Raw genomic sequence first — 17,852 nt, forward strand, 5'->3', positions numbered from 1 at the left:
CTCCCCTAGTCCTTCTTTCTATTAAATTAGACATACCCAGTTCCTGCAACCGTTCTTCATATGTTTTAGTCTTTTAGTCTTTAGTCTTTCTCTTTTCTGCACTCTTTCTAAAGTCTCCATATCTTTTCTACACCGTGGCAACCAAAACTGAATGCAGTATTCCAAGTGTGGCCTTACCAGGGCATTATAAAGTGATCTTGATTCTATCCCTCTGTTTATGCAGCCTAGAACTGTGTTGGCTTTTTTGGCAACACAGTTCTAAGCTACATAAACAGAGGGATAGAATCCATTGTTAGTGATATCACTAGCAATGGATGTTATAGAATCATTCTAAGCAGAAGACCAGCTTTTTTCCCAGTCACTTTGGAAAGGAAGATGAGCAGCATATAAATTTAATAAATAAGTAAACTATTACTCCTATGTGTTATTTTATTTAGTTGCTATTTTAAAGAATTATTTGCATTTTTTCCTTTCTCTATTTTCTCAAGAGTTTACACCATAAATTATATTATGCTTATCTCTACCATATCATATATATAACAAGTAAGGTGAAATGTTTATATATTTATTTAGACCCTGACTCTATTCAGTTTCACAGAGACTACAATCTCAGATTAGCATCCACTGCTTCAGATCTAACTGCTGGAAATAAAGAACTTAAAATCAATTGCCCAATAACACTGACAGTTTGTTTTCATGGGCAATGATGGATCTCTTGTCAACCCACTATGGAAAACTAACTATCCAAGTTGCAATCTAGATTCATATCTCTTCTCTGTTCCCAGAGCAAAATGCCTTGTCAACCTTGACACCTTAACAAGACTATATTTCATTGTGCCTCTCTTGTCTGAGCGGGACCTTTGTGAGTTGAGGTCAAAAGTCTGCAATACTTTTCAGTTATTAGCTAAGGTTTTCCTCCACAATATCTTCCTGTCTGGGCAGCTCTTCTTACCTTTTTACTTTCTTCCATCTCATGTTCAAACATTGCACTGAAAACTGGGGAGCGGGCTGTATGCATGGTGGATTGGCATAAGGAAAAATGGAAAAAAATACAGTGTTAAACAGATATTCTTTCTTTCTAGAGAGAAATTGATATATATCATCAGTTCTTCTAATTCAAGCAATGTATAAAATGGACAAGTAAAAAATAAATTGTATGCTTGCAAGAGAATCAAATCAAAATTTCTGCCCAAGGGAATATGCATATGTTTTCCCAGCAATTTATTCCCATCTATGCAATGAGACAAAGAGAAACCCTGGAATTCAACTATTTCAATTTTCAGGTTTCCTCAATTCCATTTCTTCTTGCTACAATATTAGAGATCCTTTGCCATGGCTTTTGTGTTGTTGTGCACTTATCAACATAGAATATAAATGCTTTGTGATACTGTACTAAATTAAGAAATAATCAAACACAATAAACATCCACATATATACTGTACCACAGTGATCCCCAACCTTTGCAATTTGGTGGCCAGGTGGTGGGAGAGAGGGAAACTGGGACACACTAGTGGTGGGCCAACATACATGTGCAAGTGCCCGTCAGCCTGCTGCTCATGCAAGTTGAGCTGTGCGTGTGCATGCATGTGCTCCATCCAGCCATTCACATGGACCAATTCCAAATAAGCCATGGCTTAATAATGCGCCGTGAGCTGGGAGTTGGGGACCCCTGCTGTACCAGATAGAGATGGATTCTGCAATCTACATAAAATATGGAAGCTGGAACATCTATCTTGCAAAATCCATTCTTATTTTGCAGCCACAAGGATAAATTCTATATAGAACCTAGAAATCTTCCAATAACTACAAACCTTAATCTTTTGATCTGTGGAATTTCAGAAGAATTTAAAACACAGAATTTAAAATAGTTATGGTCAGTCCATAAAACTGAAGTGCACGTGTGATCACATGATCAAAATTTGAGTGCTTGGCAGCCTGCCTACACTTATGACTATAGGGGCACTTCAAGTCCTACCACCTACTTCCCTCCCATCTTTGGCCCCTGCAATCTGTGCTTCCTATAGTCCCGCACTCTGCCACCTCAGTTGAAGTTTGCTGACTTCTTGCTCCTGCTGCTGACCATGCATGCCTGGCCTGACCTTCTGCGAAGCAAGTGTTGGACATGTGAGGCCTTCGTCTTGTGGTCATGAATAATAGTTTCTTCACGAGTCCTATTTTTTTCTTCTGTTCAATTATATCCAATTCTCAGAGACTGTTGGACAAGCCCCTGCAGTTTTCACAAGTGGTTTGCCATTGCTTCCTACTTAGGGTTGAAAGAAAGTGACTGGCCCAAGTTCACCCAGCTGCCTTTCTGCTCAAGGTGAGACTAGAACTCAGACTCTCATGGTTTCTAGCCTGATGCCTTAAACACTATAACAAATTGTAGTCAATACCAACCTGCTAATATGGCTTTGTGAGCTTGAAACTCTTGGCCGGCTACACACAGGGAGCAGTCCGTGAAGCGAGAGTTTTCCCAGAGGCCTCCCAATTCATCAGCCAAGCGGCATTCAGGTACCTTCACCATGTTCATGGAATTCTGACCAGAGATGTTGACAGAGTCTTGTACTACACTCACCTGCAAGGAAGTATAGAAGACCATGCTCTTTATAAACATACTGGTAATAGCAGTAAAAATATATAGAAAAACTTCCCCTATCAAGAACAAATTCCAGAGCAATACAGACCATTTTGTAAGAGAACTCAGAAACACACAGGAAAAAAATTGAGTTTTCCTACCCCCCTCTCCAAACCACACTGAAATGAAGACAAATTATCAACCACTTCAAGACAATATATGAAATAAATCTACACATATATACAACATTGGAAAAAAACTCAGAGACAGCACAGAAAACCTATTTTATAGGTTTTACAACAACATATTCAATTTGCTATAATCCCTCTCTGCCTCTCCAACAGAAGACCTATCAGGTCTTCTATACCCCACCCCTAAATGGTCACTTAATAAATAGGGGATTGGTTCACACAATGCACTAGGTTAGATAAAATGAGTTCATGTAACTTATGGTCCAGGGTATTGTGGGAACCTACCTATTTATCAATCTATGTGAAGAAGCCTTTCAAATTAAGCCATAATATAGTCTGTATGAGCAGAGCATTTGGAGAATATAGCTGTTTCTACTGCAATCCTGGATTTAGAATGTTGTATGAATCTAAATAGTAAACTATCATATGTGCAGATAAATGAAAATTCAATTTTATGCTAGTTTGGGCCAAATCTCCCAAATGATTGATCAGATGTGGATGTGCATATCTTAAAATTCTTCTCCGTTAGGCAGCAAGTTAATACTATAACAGCAGGCTGTGTTTATCACTAGTCACATGTCTTTCTGAGCTGGCGTACCATCTGATGGTCCCCAAGAAAGAACAAAACCCAGGCTCCAGTAATGGAACACAGATTCACAAATTAAAAGCTAACTCATTTTTTAATATACAGAGGAAAAAATACTATCTCTAATCAAATCAAAAATCCATTTAGTCTGGCAGATTATGTTGCAGAATGCTTGATCTGTAGGAAGAACAAACTCAAAGCTAGGGTGAAAAAAACCTGTTTTCCAACTGCCACTTCTCAGCCCAAAGTGTTCAGAACGTATGAAAAGGAAAGTGTCATTGTGACTGTTAGCTGTGATTTTATAACTATGAAGAAATCTGAAATCAATCTTATATTTGGTTCTTTTACAAAAGTATACCCAAGAAGCAGATCTGAAAGTTATTGAAAAGGTACCCTCCCCTTGGCAACTGCAACTGAGACCAGAATTTCTCCAAGTAATGCAGTTCTAAAGTGCAAATCATGTGAATGCATTGCTTAGCGAAGGCAATCCCAGCAGTCCCTTATTATTTTAATTAAAATGGTTAGGCCAACTTCAAGTCATCTCCATGATTTTAGAACCACATCCACAGAGTTTCTTAACAGCAATGTGGAAATGGCTTGCCACTGTATTCTTCCAGATACTCATTGTCCTTAGACTGGCATTCTCTGAATGAGTCCCCTTCAGTGCAAACCAGATCTGACCATCAGGGTTCCTGATGTTAGCTTTTATTTTTCTTTACTGGTTGAAGTTGGGGAAATGTAATTATTAGAGAAAGTATTAAAGGGATGATATATATTTATTTAGAGTGGCTGCTTAGACTTTCTAGGAGTGGGGCAATTTGTTAAGAGTGCTTTTAGAAGTCAATGAAAAAGTTTTGAGTTGGGGGAAAAAAGTCTTAGTCAGTGTAGAACATTCTCCATTTTGATAAACTGTAGATATACTACTAACCTGATATCTAATTCTGAGGCAGCACAAAAGCTGCCCTTGTTACCATGGAAATTTTGGAAGATGCTATCCCACATATTTGGAAAAGGCTACAATAAAATATTATATCAATACTTTTGCTTGTTTTAAAGTAAATTTGTGCTTTAGAATACAATTTACTTATTTACTGCATAATTTACTTACATGGCATGTGGAAACCTTCACAGAAAATGTATTTTTTAAAATTTGTAATTATATATTTCAATATCTCAATTTCAATTTCAATATCTCAAAATATTCTCTGAGTACCACAGTGGTGTAACTATCTTAAGTGTTTTGATTTTCATATAAAGCTAGACAAAATTCAGCACTGAGAGGAGGGTGATTCCAAATAAAAGTTTATCCATCCCAACACAGTGGAGATATTTAAAGTTCCACCTCCCCCAAAAGTCAACTTTATGATGAACAAATTAGATTTATGATAGGAGCTAAGACAACAAATTATTTTTATGAACACCTTCCCAAATGAAACCATGAAGTTCTACATCTTTCCTTACCTCACAGAAGAGAGTGAGCTTGTCATCTGGAAGGAGCCCATTCGCCTCATCTAGGAGAAAATCTCTTCTGATAAACTTCTTGAATCCCCAATCTTTGCCTTGCACAAACCGATAGGCTCTCTGGCTCTCTGGCAATGTACAAAGAGGTTAGCAATTTTAAAAAATAGAATAAATAAAAAGAAATTTGAAGACACACCAAACAGAAGTCTTTATTTTTTGCTCTGTTTGGGTATGAATAAAATATAAGTACCCAGTTACTGACTATGCATACCCATTGCTTTAGTTTCTTCTCCTTTTGCATTCAAAATAGAGAACTTGAATTTGGCTCGGACTTCACTCTTTGGACAACTGACCAGTAACAGATAGAGGGAAAGATAATCTTTACTTTCTTCATCCAAGCCCTTTGGGTTCACACGCAAACACCTGCAAAAGCAGAATAAACATGTTCAATCTCTCTATATAAATGACTCAACTACAGTGAAACAACTTTCTATCTACAGATTTTCTTTTCAAAAATTGTATCATGAATTATGATTATGCTTATTACATTTTAGTCTGCATTTACTAAAGACTATTGAACAATGCAATTTTGATTTCTTGCAATTGATCATAGAAAATTGCTAAGACACACTTACAAATGGGTAACTAAAATTCAAAAGTAAATGCAGCACTTTCTTTCCTCAACTGTTTCAAAACCAACTTCATCAATCCAGCCTTTTACTGACACATTTTTACAGGTGACAGTTCTGAAAAGTAATATTAGTAAATTCAGCAATAGCTGTCAATGAATATGAACCTAAAGTATAACTTTAAATCTAGCTTTGAGAACCAATGAATCTTCTGCTGCATCCTATCTGGCATTTAACTGGTCCTTACCATTTCAATTTATCATTAGCTCCTGATGAAAATGTTGAACTTTTGATGACCTCACCCATTTCCTCTCGACAAAAGCTGAAGTTATTGATGGTCCACATGTAGGAAAATTTGACCACTTTAATCTTTAAAAAGAACAGGAGAGAAGGGAAGTATTGGTTAGAAATTTACATACATTGTTACAAAAAACAAGATCACCAAAAAGAACCCCCATGTTCGAGAATGAAGGAAAAATAAATTTAAAACTCCATCCTCTTGAAATATCATAAATATCTCTTCAAGAAACTGTAATATGTTGTTTATCAAAGGCTTTCTACAATATTTCTATTCTTGTCCTTCTCTATCAGAAGTCTGGAGGAAAATTTATAAGCTTATTAAGTTAGTATTTTTTGTCCGGCACCAATTTATGTGGAAAAGACAGGAGTATGTCCACTTTGAGAAAAGATTTGCTACTACTGAATTCTTTTGCAGTAGCCCTTTTTAATGACCTGTGATTTAGTGGATGTTCAAATTTATGATGGCACTCCTTATAGTTGTAGCGATCACGGAGTCCCCATGGTCACTTGACCGCAATTCCGGTACCTAGTAACCAGCTTCAATTATGACAGTCACAGTAACCCGAGGCCCTGTCTCAACTGGAGATGCCTCTTAGTCATACCACTCCAGGTGCAGGGAAAGATGTCCTTGACTCTGAGAAAGGAATGTTATTTAGACTATATAACTCCCATACTCCAAATAATCCCCTCTCATTTTCCCACAGCATTTATTGTGGCAGGCCTGAAGGCCCAATGCAAAATATGGCTTCCAGGCCTGACAGGTCACATGATCACCAATTGCAATCTTCACTACCGGCTTCCAACAAGGACTAGTTTGTCCCAACTCTATGGGATGCTAATGTCATGTGGGCTTTACCTAATAACACAATTGGGACTGCCATCATAGTTGATGGGGTCAGATATTGATGCATTTTTTGATCACATGTCTTAACAGAATTCCCAGTCCCTATTAATGTCAGTAAGCAAGGACTACCTGTACTTGCATTCATGAGGAGTACAATTTGATGAGTTTCATGTATCTTGATTCCAGAACGGAATAGGAAAAGCTTCCGTTCTGCCTGTCCCTTCACAACCCTTTGGTTGTGTTAAGAGGAGTTCTGATTTCAATGATTATTAATATGTGCACAAAAGATTACAGCATAACAATTGCTAACATAACTGCAGGTAGTCCTCAACTTATGACAACAATTGAGCCCAACATTTCTATTGTTAAGCAAGACAGTTAAGTGTGTTTGTCCCATTTTATGGCCTTTCTTGCCAGTTGTTAAATGAATCACTGCAGTTGTTAGTTACATGGTTGTTAAATGAATCTCGCTTCCCCGTTGACTTTGCTTATCAGATGATCGCAAAAGGTGATCATGACTCCGGGACACCGCAACCGTCATAAACACGAGTCAGTTGTCAAATGTTTGCATTCTGATGATATAACTATGTAAGAACAATCGTAAGTGTGAAAAGCGATAAGGCATTTTTTGAGTGCTGTTATAACTTTGAATGGTCACTAACTGTTGTAAGTTGAAGACTACCTTGAATGTATTTTTAATGCTAGGTAAATGTCAATGATAAAAGAAGAAATATAAAAAGCAAACCTATCACATTGGACCTTTTTCTGTTTCAGTATAAAGTACATTTGTGTAATATTCTAGTTATAAGGCCCCTCAAAAGTTGCTACCCAAGACAAAGATGGGCACAAAATGTCATTAATCTGATCCTCACTTGATTTTGTTGAGTGGATGGATGTCTTAGCTATTCTAAACCTTAGATTGTTGGGAAAGCAACAACAATAACTGGTTTCATGCTCTGCAAGTCTGTTTTTTTTGTGAACAATTTTCATATGCCAGAGGTTCTTTTAATTAGGAGCATTACCAAAACCTAACATAGCTTCTAGATCAGTGTTTCTCAACCTTGGTGACTTTAAGTCCTATGGACTTCAACTCAACTTTAAGTCCACAGGACTTAAAGTCACCAAGGTTGAGAAACACTGTTCTAGATGACCACATGGTTACCATCTATCCCTGAGAAATCTGGCAAGAACAATATATAAATTTGGGAATTCCACACTTTCCAATTACAATTACTGTACAAATTACAATTACGCACAAATATTACAATTTATCAAGTTCAGTTATCTTGAAAATCATGTCACTCTGTAAAACACTTGCTTGAATCCAACTGAAAGAGAGGAAAATAAATGCCAGCTGATCTAAAGTCATTAGTTGATATTCCAAAGTGCAGGCATACTTGAGTGTAACACCAGCTCTCAGCAACAGGTCCGCTTGACATCTCTGCCGGAGGAGGAGGACTCGGTACCCTTGACATCGCCAGCTTGGAGATCAGATAGGATTTCACAGGTTAAAGAAATATGCCAATGTAATCTTCACCCTAATTGCACAGGAAGGGGGAGGGGGAGAGAAAGAGTTTAAATATGTAGCAATTTCTGTTTATTTCTGTTTATACAGCAAGATACCAAACTTAGTTTATGGTGTTTCAGTTATGCAATACCAAATCATCTCCTTCTTGCTGTGTTTTTGTATGAAATGTATACTTCATTCTATACATGCCCTGTCAAATTGTTACACTTAATGAAATATCAAAATATGGTTGGCTGTTCCCCAGGCTTGGGACATTTTCCAATTTCCAAGTCCCTAAGATCTTCCTCTAACTTATTTACTATCCTCATTTAAAGAAAAAACAGAATTATTGTCCAAATAATACCATTAGAACTGAGGGCCAGGAAATCAACTGCTACTTGCCAAAATTGAGATAAGAGACTATTTAAAGGAAGTGTCACTCTCACTTAAGAACGATGGATATAGTAAAATGAATGTGGAATTGGTAGTGACCAAGGATGGAGTGGTTTGTCCACCCTTGGTCACTACCCATGTCTTTTTCAATTCTTCAGAAATGATGGTGACTTTTCTTCCATTTAGTTATCAATTTCCTTATCCTTCCATTATCAAATTCCTTACTCTCCATTAACAAATTCAGAATTCTTCCTTTGTTGCAGGTATTTCCATGATGTAAATCCATGATAGGAGTGAAAACTTTGCAGTATTTACTCTGACATATTAGAGGTCAGAGTGACTTGGCCTTAAAAATGAGGTGATAAAGAGATTCAGCAAGATTGCACGATGTAACTCATTAACTGAACAGAGAACACAGAATAACCTTGAAAGGGACCTTGGAGGTCTTCCGGTCCAACCCCCTGCTCTAGCAGGACACCCTGCTCCAGTTATGAAGCACCCACAACTTCCAGAGATAAGGAATTTTACTGATTGTTCCCAATATCAGAAAATTTCTCTTTAGTTTTAAGTTGGATTTCTCTTTAATACTCTTCTAGCTGTTACTTCTTGTCTTGCTCTCAGATGCTTTGAGAAATAGGTTAGCCACTTCTTACCTGTAACAGGCTCTCAAATATTGGAAGACTGCTATCGTATCAACCCTAGTTTTTCTCTTTAATAAACTGGACATACCTAATTCCTCAATTGTTCATCATATAGTTTAGCCTCCAAATCCCTTATCATCTTTGTTAATCATCTCTGTACTGTTTCTAGGTCCCAACCTCTTTTTTAAAGAAGAAAATAATTTGAAAAGAAAAAAATAGTATGAGTAAAATGAGTTTGGGAGCACATAAATGTTGGGAAAGATTACCCTTCCTATGTATATATGACAGCTTGAAGTAACTTTATTATGTTCCTTTCAATGTATGTTGGTATTTCCTATGATCAAGCAATCATCAAAAAGACTTTTGACATCAATAGCAGCTTAATACATACAATTCAAATACATACTGAAAACAAAAGGAAGTTGACTTGAGCATGGGACATAATCATATAGTACTACAGTAATCACTGAAACTTTGGCCCACACCCTAGCTTACATTGGTTATCATAGTTAGAGGCATTCAGAAATAACTGTTTGTTGAACTTACATGACAAAACCTAAAATTGTTACCATTACCCTATTATTCAATATTAACATAACCCATAGCTAAACAAAATGAAATAATTTGGTTTTGTAAATCAGAGTTGGGTGACATTTGAGGCCAATAACCTCACTAGTGCTGTTGCCAAAAAAAGGCCAATGCAATCCTAGGCTGCATCAATAGAGGGAAAGTTTCACAATCATGTGAAGTAATAGTACCACTTTATACTACATTGGTGAGACCACATTTGGAATACTGTGCTTTTAAAAAACCTGATTATTATCTATTATCCTTTCAGGTGTTATTACCATATCATTTCCAGGTAGAGTTCTTGGCCTCAAATGTCATCCAGCTCTGATAACCAAATTATTTCATTGGATTATGTCAATACTGAATAATATGGTAATGGTAACAATTTTAGATTTACTTCGTCATGTAACATCTAGCACACAAAACAATTCCAGTTATTGCTGAATACTTCTGACAAATATAACCACTGTGAGCTAGTGTGTGGACAAAGATTTTTTTAAGGTTTTAAGAGTTTATGGGGACCAGGGGGAGCTAATACAATAAGTGAATAAAGCCAACTAGAAATGAAACACCTATACAATCACCCATTTTTTAAAAAGTGGAAATTCACATCTCAGTAAAGCATAACTCATTGACTAAGTTAAGTAGGAAATTTTGAGGAGATTCTGAGATAATTAAAAAAAAAAGGAATGGAACCAAATCAGAGTATGGATAGCCACCTCTTTTATAAAGCTTATGCAAAGCTCTTTCCATCCACCCGAAGTGGCAGCACGTTTTATAGCTGTGTAAATTGAACCAATGCGAAATGAGTCCTCTTTGGTTGAAGATTGATTTTAATAGGCTAATTTAAGAGCTTTGCCAGCTCCTACTGCATCTATAGTATACCCATGTGTACCATCAACCATATTTGTGAGAACTCACTGCACAGGGCAGAAAAAAAAAAGTAGGCAAAGGGAAAACGCTGAATTCCACTGGCAGATGAGAGAGTAGACAGTCAGATACCTAAATGGACTAAATAGAAATACAATTATTCTGAGAGGAAAAATTAATGCAGCATTGCAAATAATAAAGGAAAGGGTTCTTTAAACCATCCTGCAATCATTATTCAACATTTCCTAACCTTGCAACATTTCTAATGGCTTGGCTCTGCGGAAAAGAAAAAAACTTACTGTAGAAGGTGACCGCAAGCTATTAGCTTATGAGTACCTGATATCTGTTCCAGTTAGAAAGCGAAAAAGTGTGGCTGGATTCATGTATTTTAGATATCAGCCCGCTCCCACCACCTCCTCCCCATTCACATACTTTTAAAAAGTTTACACAGACCAAACAAAAAACCGTTCACTGCCTTGTGTAGCATCTGGCAAGATATGCATATCTACCAGCCCCGTAAAACTCTAAAAAAAAAAAAAAAAAATCAAGAATACTGCCACTAACATCAGAAGTGTGAGAGTTAAGCTAAGAAAAACAGATGCTACCGCAGAATTGTGCTTGAAAATGGGGGACGAAAGAGAAGAGAAATAAATATCGCTTTTGGAAAGCAAGCTTAAATATTTCTGCCCCCTTCAAACGTGGGGGGGGGGAGGAGGAAAGGGAATTCTTGTAAACTTTTCCAATATGATTGTAACATTTTTTATTTTGCACAACTCACATAAACTTATCTTTTCTAAATAGTAAAAATATCCTAAACACTTGAAATAATAGACATATAGCTATATGACAATTACCGCTCCTTAAAAGTTTCATTATCAAAAAGGCTGGCCACACAAACAGTCAATATTTGTACAATTTTTAAGATATAAAAAAGCAGACAATGCAACAATTCAAAATATTTAGGATTGGCTTCACACAACTGCATTAATTTCAAGTCTTAAAGTCAATCTCCATTAACTCTCTGCACTAATAGAAGGAAGAACTATACGAACCTTAACCATGAGCCACTTTCCCAAGAACTTTAGTCTTCTAACTCTGATCTGTAGCGGTCTTGCATTTAAGTCCCTTGTGAGCAGCAGATTCACTCATTTATTCATTCACTAGCCTATCATTTCAGAGGTCAGTGAAAGAGTACCGCCCCTTTTCCTTATTTCTGTATGCCTCTCCCCGCCTATTCAAGGACAGGAATTATTAGTATCTAGGTTTGTTATCTCCAGGTGTTTATAATAACCTTGGGAGTCAATCTCTCATATCCATTCAGTGCGATTTAATTTCTACATCCATATAGGGGCAGTCTACAGCAAGGATGAATAACCTGTGTTTTTCCAATTATTGCTGAACTCCCAGAAGCCCAGCCAGCATGGCTAATGATGAGGAATGAGGCTAGCTGTATTTCAGCAACATCTGGACTACAAAGAAGATACAAAGGCATAAATTACACGACAATTACACAGTTTAATGTGGGTTGTTCAGTTCTGGTCTCAACGGTTATGTGAACTCAACCATTGTAGCTTGTAATGTGTGATTTAAAACTTAATGTGCAGCCTGAACTCATCTGATTAAGTTTATTCAATAAACCATGAATGAACCATGGATTAGCATAACATGTAAACTTATTGAGATATACCTTTATATGATGGCATCACAGCATTTATTCTGCTAATATGCTTAACATAAGAAACTGCTGGTTCATGTGTAAATCTTTATTCTATGGTGGCTTAGTGGATGACTCTAAAAAGGTCATAAGAACGGATTGGAGTGTAATAACCTTCTTCTACTGTTGCTTCCCTGCAACCAGGTTTTAAGACAGCTGTGTGGGTTCAGCAAGTAGCAAAGAAACAAATGGTAGTAACTACTGATAGCTTAATGCAGTGTTTTTCAACCTTTTTTGTGCAAAGGCACACTTTTTTCATGAAAAAAATCACGAGGCACACCACCATTAGAAAATGTTAAAAAAATTTAACTCTGTGCCTATATTGACTACTAAGAGAAGTATTTTCCCACGGCACACCTTACACTATGTCACGGCACACTAGTGTGCCACGGCAGTGGTTGAAAACCACTGGCTTAATGTTCCACAAACCTCTCCAGTCCTTTTTAAAACTTTCAAATCGGTTGCCACTGCAATTGTTGGCAATGGATTCCAGTTTAACAATGCACTGTATGGGGCAAAATTTTCAGTGGTTCTTGTAACATTCACTTCAAATATATAACCTTAAGATCCAATGTTGGGAGAGCAGAAGAATCCTTCACATTAATCATTCCTTGAATATTTTGTACCTGTTGTATCGGCCATTATGCTCTTTTAAAATTAAAAAATATCTTTCCTTGTATAGGACTATTCCACTCTCCTGATCATTTTAATTGCCTCTTTTTTTGTAACTTTACTAGCTCGGTAGCATTCCTAAGGTGCAGCGATCAGAACTTCACACAGCCCCACCACAGATTTGTGAATTTGATTTATTAATACTACATACTACTATTTTGATACTTTAATGAACTGTCCCTTGTGCTTCAAATCTCATTCTTGATCAATCATTGCCACCTGCCAATTGCATGGGGGTATCTGCCCTCTTATCCCAGGCAATTGCTAAGGAATTCTGGTAAGAACATCAGAATCCTTTAAAAAATTAAAATATTTGCTAGGTCACCCTTATCTAAATGCTTGTTGGTACATCTTAAAATCTACATTAGCAAGATAAGCCTTAATTTGTAGAAGCCATGTGGCTTCTTTTCCAACAGAGCTCATTTTGTATTTGCTTATTTTCCTTTTAATGCTATTTTCAACTTTTCCTCCTAATATTAATCCAAATTAGCCCATAGTTTTCAATCAGAATTCACACTGGCTGTTTTCTAGTCCTCAGGAATAGATCTCAAGCTCTTTGATGGAAACAGGACTTAAGGAATTATTTATATGTAAATTTATAAATTTATAAATTTGGCTTAGAATGTCATAGCTCTCTGTCCATTTCAGTTTATCTATTCAGTTTTTCCCTACTATGGGGGAAAAAAAACTGGGGGACAGGCAACTCTCCTACGTACCAACTTCCACCAAGAGCAACAGCATAAGTTTATCCAATTTCTTTTCTAGTCCCTTATTCTCCTTTAGCATATGACTAATCTGTGTATGTTAACCCTTCAATGCACCCTTCATGTAAATACAGCAACATATTTATTACATTTTACTGTATTTTTAAAAATAATACTAACATGCAAATATGTTTGATTTTATCGACCATTTACATTTTTATTCCTGTGAGAAGTTGTCATAGGGGCCCAGTACACTGCTTTGCCCAGGGCCCATAATGCTGTTAAGACGGTCCTGCTCTGAATGATCTTCAAGCAATGTGGGAGGAAAATGTAAACCCTGATGCTTTCAACTTTCTTCATACAAATTTCTTCCTTTTCTTTTTTGTTCTTCTGAAATCACGTCACCAAGTTCCACTTTCTTAGTAAGCATCCATAGGTACGCATTCTGTTTCTAGAATTATAATTATTGTTCCCAAACAATTTATCATTTGAATTTTTGAATAAAAATTTGGGCACTACTCAAAATTAATTCCAGGGCTGTATTTTTATTTGTTGGTTCTATGAACAGCTATTTCAGAATACAATTCATTTATTGTACCTAGAAATTTGATCTCATCATGCCCAGAATATACATTTCACAATCTATGTGAGAATAAATAAAGTCAATCATTATTAGCTCTTATCTATATACAACAGTTAATATCCATATTTTGTTTCTTGGATATATGGTTTATTTGTATTATTGTATATCCATAGAATTAATTTCACCTATTTCTAAGCTATTCTTTAGGACACTACATGCTGCCTCTGATGAATAGGGCAACTATGTTCTTAGTATGCCCTTTCCTTTCTTTTTTAACAGAGGTTACAGGGAGTCCTTGACTTATGACTGTGATGGAGCCTGGAAATTAAGGACCTAAGTCATGAAAGTCACATAACCAAACACATGTTTATGACCTTTTTATGACTCATTAAGTGAAGACAGCAGACATTAAATGAATCCATTATTCATTATAAGCTAGTTTTTGCCAAAAAGTGGAAGTAAATGCCAGTTTCCAGCAAAACCTTTGTAAATCGCAGTCATATGACGGTGTGTGTGTGTGTTGCAAATGGGTCTACAGGCAGACCAAGTACCCAAATGCAGTCAGACATTAAGGATGGCTGTTAGAAATTCAAATCCAAGAAGTATATTCAGAGATAACTATACCCATTGGTTGCTTCCATTCTACTAGGTTTCTGTAGTAGTAAACAATTTGGGATCCCCCCCCCCCCCCCGCCAGCACCAAGTACTCTAACTCTCCCATCTTAGATCAGAGGCACCTACTTGCACATAAGCACTCCCTCCGTTCTTTCTCCTCTTCTGTTTAACATTCATCTGAGGCTGCTAGATGAGATGATACATTAGTTTGGGGTGAGGTATCATTAATATGCAGATGATAGCCACTTTTCATCTCTCTTTGCGTTATGTTATGGATGTTCTATCTCAGTGTCTGGAGGCTGCTGGGGGACTGGATGGGGCAAAACGGGCTCCAGATCAACCTAGATAGATAGATTGGCTGTGGATATTTGGATTCTCCAGAAACAAGGTTCTTTCATTTAGTTTTCCTGGATGAGGTTGCAGCACCCTGACAAACCTAGTGTGCAAGCTGGGGGTCCTCCTAGGCTCGCAACTCCTTCTCAAAGAGTAGGTTGAAGTTACAGCTAGGAGGGACTTTGCACATCTTCAAGTGGTATGCCAGTTGCATCCTATCTGGGCAAAGAGTAATCTCTTGTTTAGACTACTGCGGCACACTCTACATGGGGCTGCTCCTGAAGAGTATTCTGGTGGGTAGTGAAAGAGGTTAGATATATGGCACATGTCATACTAATTCTGGATGAGCTGCACTGGTTACTGGTGTGTTTCTAGATCCTGGTGGTCATCTTACAGGGCTTCAGATCAGGTTACCTCAGGAATCAACTTTCCCAAGAGTCTCTACTCATCCAACTCAATCTAGCAGAATAGGCATGTTGCAGATGTCATCAGCCAGTGTCGGCTGGTAGGACAAGGGCTTTTTCCTGCAGTAGCTGCTTTTCTATGGAACATCCTTCCTTCAGAGATTAGAATGGCTCTAACACTGTTCAACTTTCTTAAGGCTCTAAAACCCTGGCTATGTTCCAGAGCCTGGAGTGCTGAAGGTGTTAAAGGTCCAGTTTCCTGGCTGTATTGTTAACAGACCAAGTATCTTGCTGCTATGTATATTTATTTTGAGTGTTTTTATTGTTTATTGTTTTAAGTGTTTTTAGTGTTTTGATTTTTTTTGAATTTTAAGATGCCAGTGTCATTGATTCATATGAGAGGCTATAGAAATTAAACAAACAAATGTATCATAGACATAGCATGCCCAGCACACTGTGCTATTTCTTTAGTCCCTGGGGATGGAGAGGAAGAGCTACCTCTTCATCCTTTAAATACTGTGGAAGGGATCCCTTTGCTCATCATTGATGATTTCCAAATCACTTCTAGAACTGCAGAGGCATCGCAGCTGCTGAAGGCATCAGAGACTGAGATCGGCTACCTTATACTTGAAGGTTATCAACTTCTGCCTCTCTTTGTACCACCAAGGATATAGGTCTCAAAGGAATGAATTTACTTCCAAAGAATCAGGAACTTGCTGCAGAATCAGACAATAGTAACTTTTGGCCAAAGAAGAGATAGACAGGCATATCATATTTAGGGCAATATCGTTCCTGTTCATGTTCCTGCTTCTAAGTTGATATTTGTTATGATTAATGCTTAACGTTAGGCAAACTTATTTTTAGTTATAAAGAAGCACTGATGCTTTATCAGTCAGGATTCTCTTGTGCTTGAAAAACTAATTTCATTAAAAGCAATTGCAATAAATTTACAATAAAATTGTACTAAACCAATACAATTCAGTTAAACATTGTAAAAATAATCCTATAAAACAACAAAGGTTTAAAAGTGAGAAATCGGGTATAAAAAGTAAATAACATGGAAACCTTAGTGAAATAGATATGTCCCCGCATATAAAAAAGAGAAAACTGTAATAGGCAAATTCTACAATTTTAGGATACCAAATTGATCCCCCTTCTGATGTCTGCCAGTTTTATCTTCAGGCACCTCTGATGCCTGTCTCAAACAAGATATGGTCAAAGAAACTGGAAGAAGATGAGGGCATCAAAAGACTAACATTTATTAGATGGATCATTAATGTTAACTAATTAAAACATATTTAGATGTGTACTTTAATATTGCCAATATCTGATCAGGGGCATTGTCTGACCCAAACAAATTTCCACTCTGCTTTTAACCACTCTGCAAATCAATAATTAAGTCATAACAGACATCAGATAAATCGTTTGAAACCTTACATACTATTTCCAGATACTATAGTTCCAGTAAAGTCAATAAAGTTGGTGAGAAGCATTTTGGCATCTAAAGGTAATGTCTAGATCTAAGGATATAACCAAAATAACATTCTGAGTTTTCAAAAGAAAGAGCACCCCATTTTAAATAAGTTATTTATATCTTGACTATTCTGTGCACAGTATGAAATTAAATTGCCGACTGCACAGTGCTTGCTATATCAGGTGCCTTAAAGTATTCATCCTGTTTACCTTCATAATAACCTTGTGAAACAGGTCATGATTATTTTCATTTTGCAAAACAGAACCTGAATAGGGAGGAAGTGCTTTCAAAAAAGACAAACAGAGATCCAACAACTTTAATCTGACTTTTCTATAGTCAATTTCAGAGAGTCAATATCATTCCCTTTTACACTAGAAGCTTCTGTTTTTCCAAATCCAGCCTCTTGGTTCCTCCATCAACATCTCTGCTGCCAATGAGGAGGCTGACTACAGATGAAATCTAATGGAAGATTCAGTATCTGATTTCACAGGATGGATGTATTGATATCAGTGAAAAAATATTTATATAAAACTGAGTTTTGACAATTGGTAATTTACATAATCTTATGAAAAAATACATTATTAAAATCGGTATCTCTCAGCAAACTGTAAAAAAAAAAATCCATGTCAACTAACAGAAGGTGTTAAAAAAACATAACAGAACAAATCTGCACGGACTGTAGCCAGTAAGCCAATAAGAGTATTATCAATACAACTCTGTATTGCCACAAGAAAATTGAATAGATTTTTCAAAAGACAACAAAGCTTTCAGAAACACTGCAGATAT

The 17,852-nt window shown here is 36.8% G+C and overlaps 1 protein-coding gene across 15 annotated transcripts in view; it reads right to left on the minus strand.

Moving 5' to 3' along the window:
- Positions 1 to 17,852, minus strand: part of SPOP (speckle type BTB/POZ protein) — an 88,597-nt gene that overhangs the window by 10,637 nt on the left and 60,108 nt on the right. For all 15 annotated transcript variants that reach the window (XM_032235188.1, XM_032235193.1, XM_032235191.1 and 12 more), the window contains 6 exons: positions 7,984 to 8,124; positions 5,690 to 5,811; positions 5,085 to 5,236; positions 4,814 to 4,941; positions 2,398 to 2,575; positions 953 to 1,008 (listed from right to left, as the gene is read on the minus strand). In XM_032235188.1, the coding sequence (XP_032091079.1) occupies positions 953 to 1,008; positions 2,398 to 2,575; positions 4,814 to 4,941; positions 5,085 to 5,236; positions 5,690 to 5,811; positions 7,984 to 8,061 (714 nt within the window). In that variant the 5' untranslated portion in view covers positions 8,062 to 8,124. The remainder of the gene's footprint in view (positions 1 to 952; positions 1,009 to 2,397; positions 2,576 to 4,813; positions 4,942 to 5,084; positions 5,237 to 5,689; positions 5,812 to 7,983; positions 8,125 to 17,852) is intronic.

This window comes from Thamnophis elegans, chromosome Z (genome assembly GCF_009769535.1).
Source record: "Thamnophis elegans isolate rThaEle1 chromosome Z, rThaEle1.pri, whole genome shotgun sequence".
In the NCBI taxonomy this organism is placed as follows: domain Eukaryota; kingdom Metazoa; phylum Chordata; class Lepidosauria; order Squamata; family Colubridae; genus Thamnophis; species Thamnophis elegans.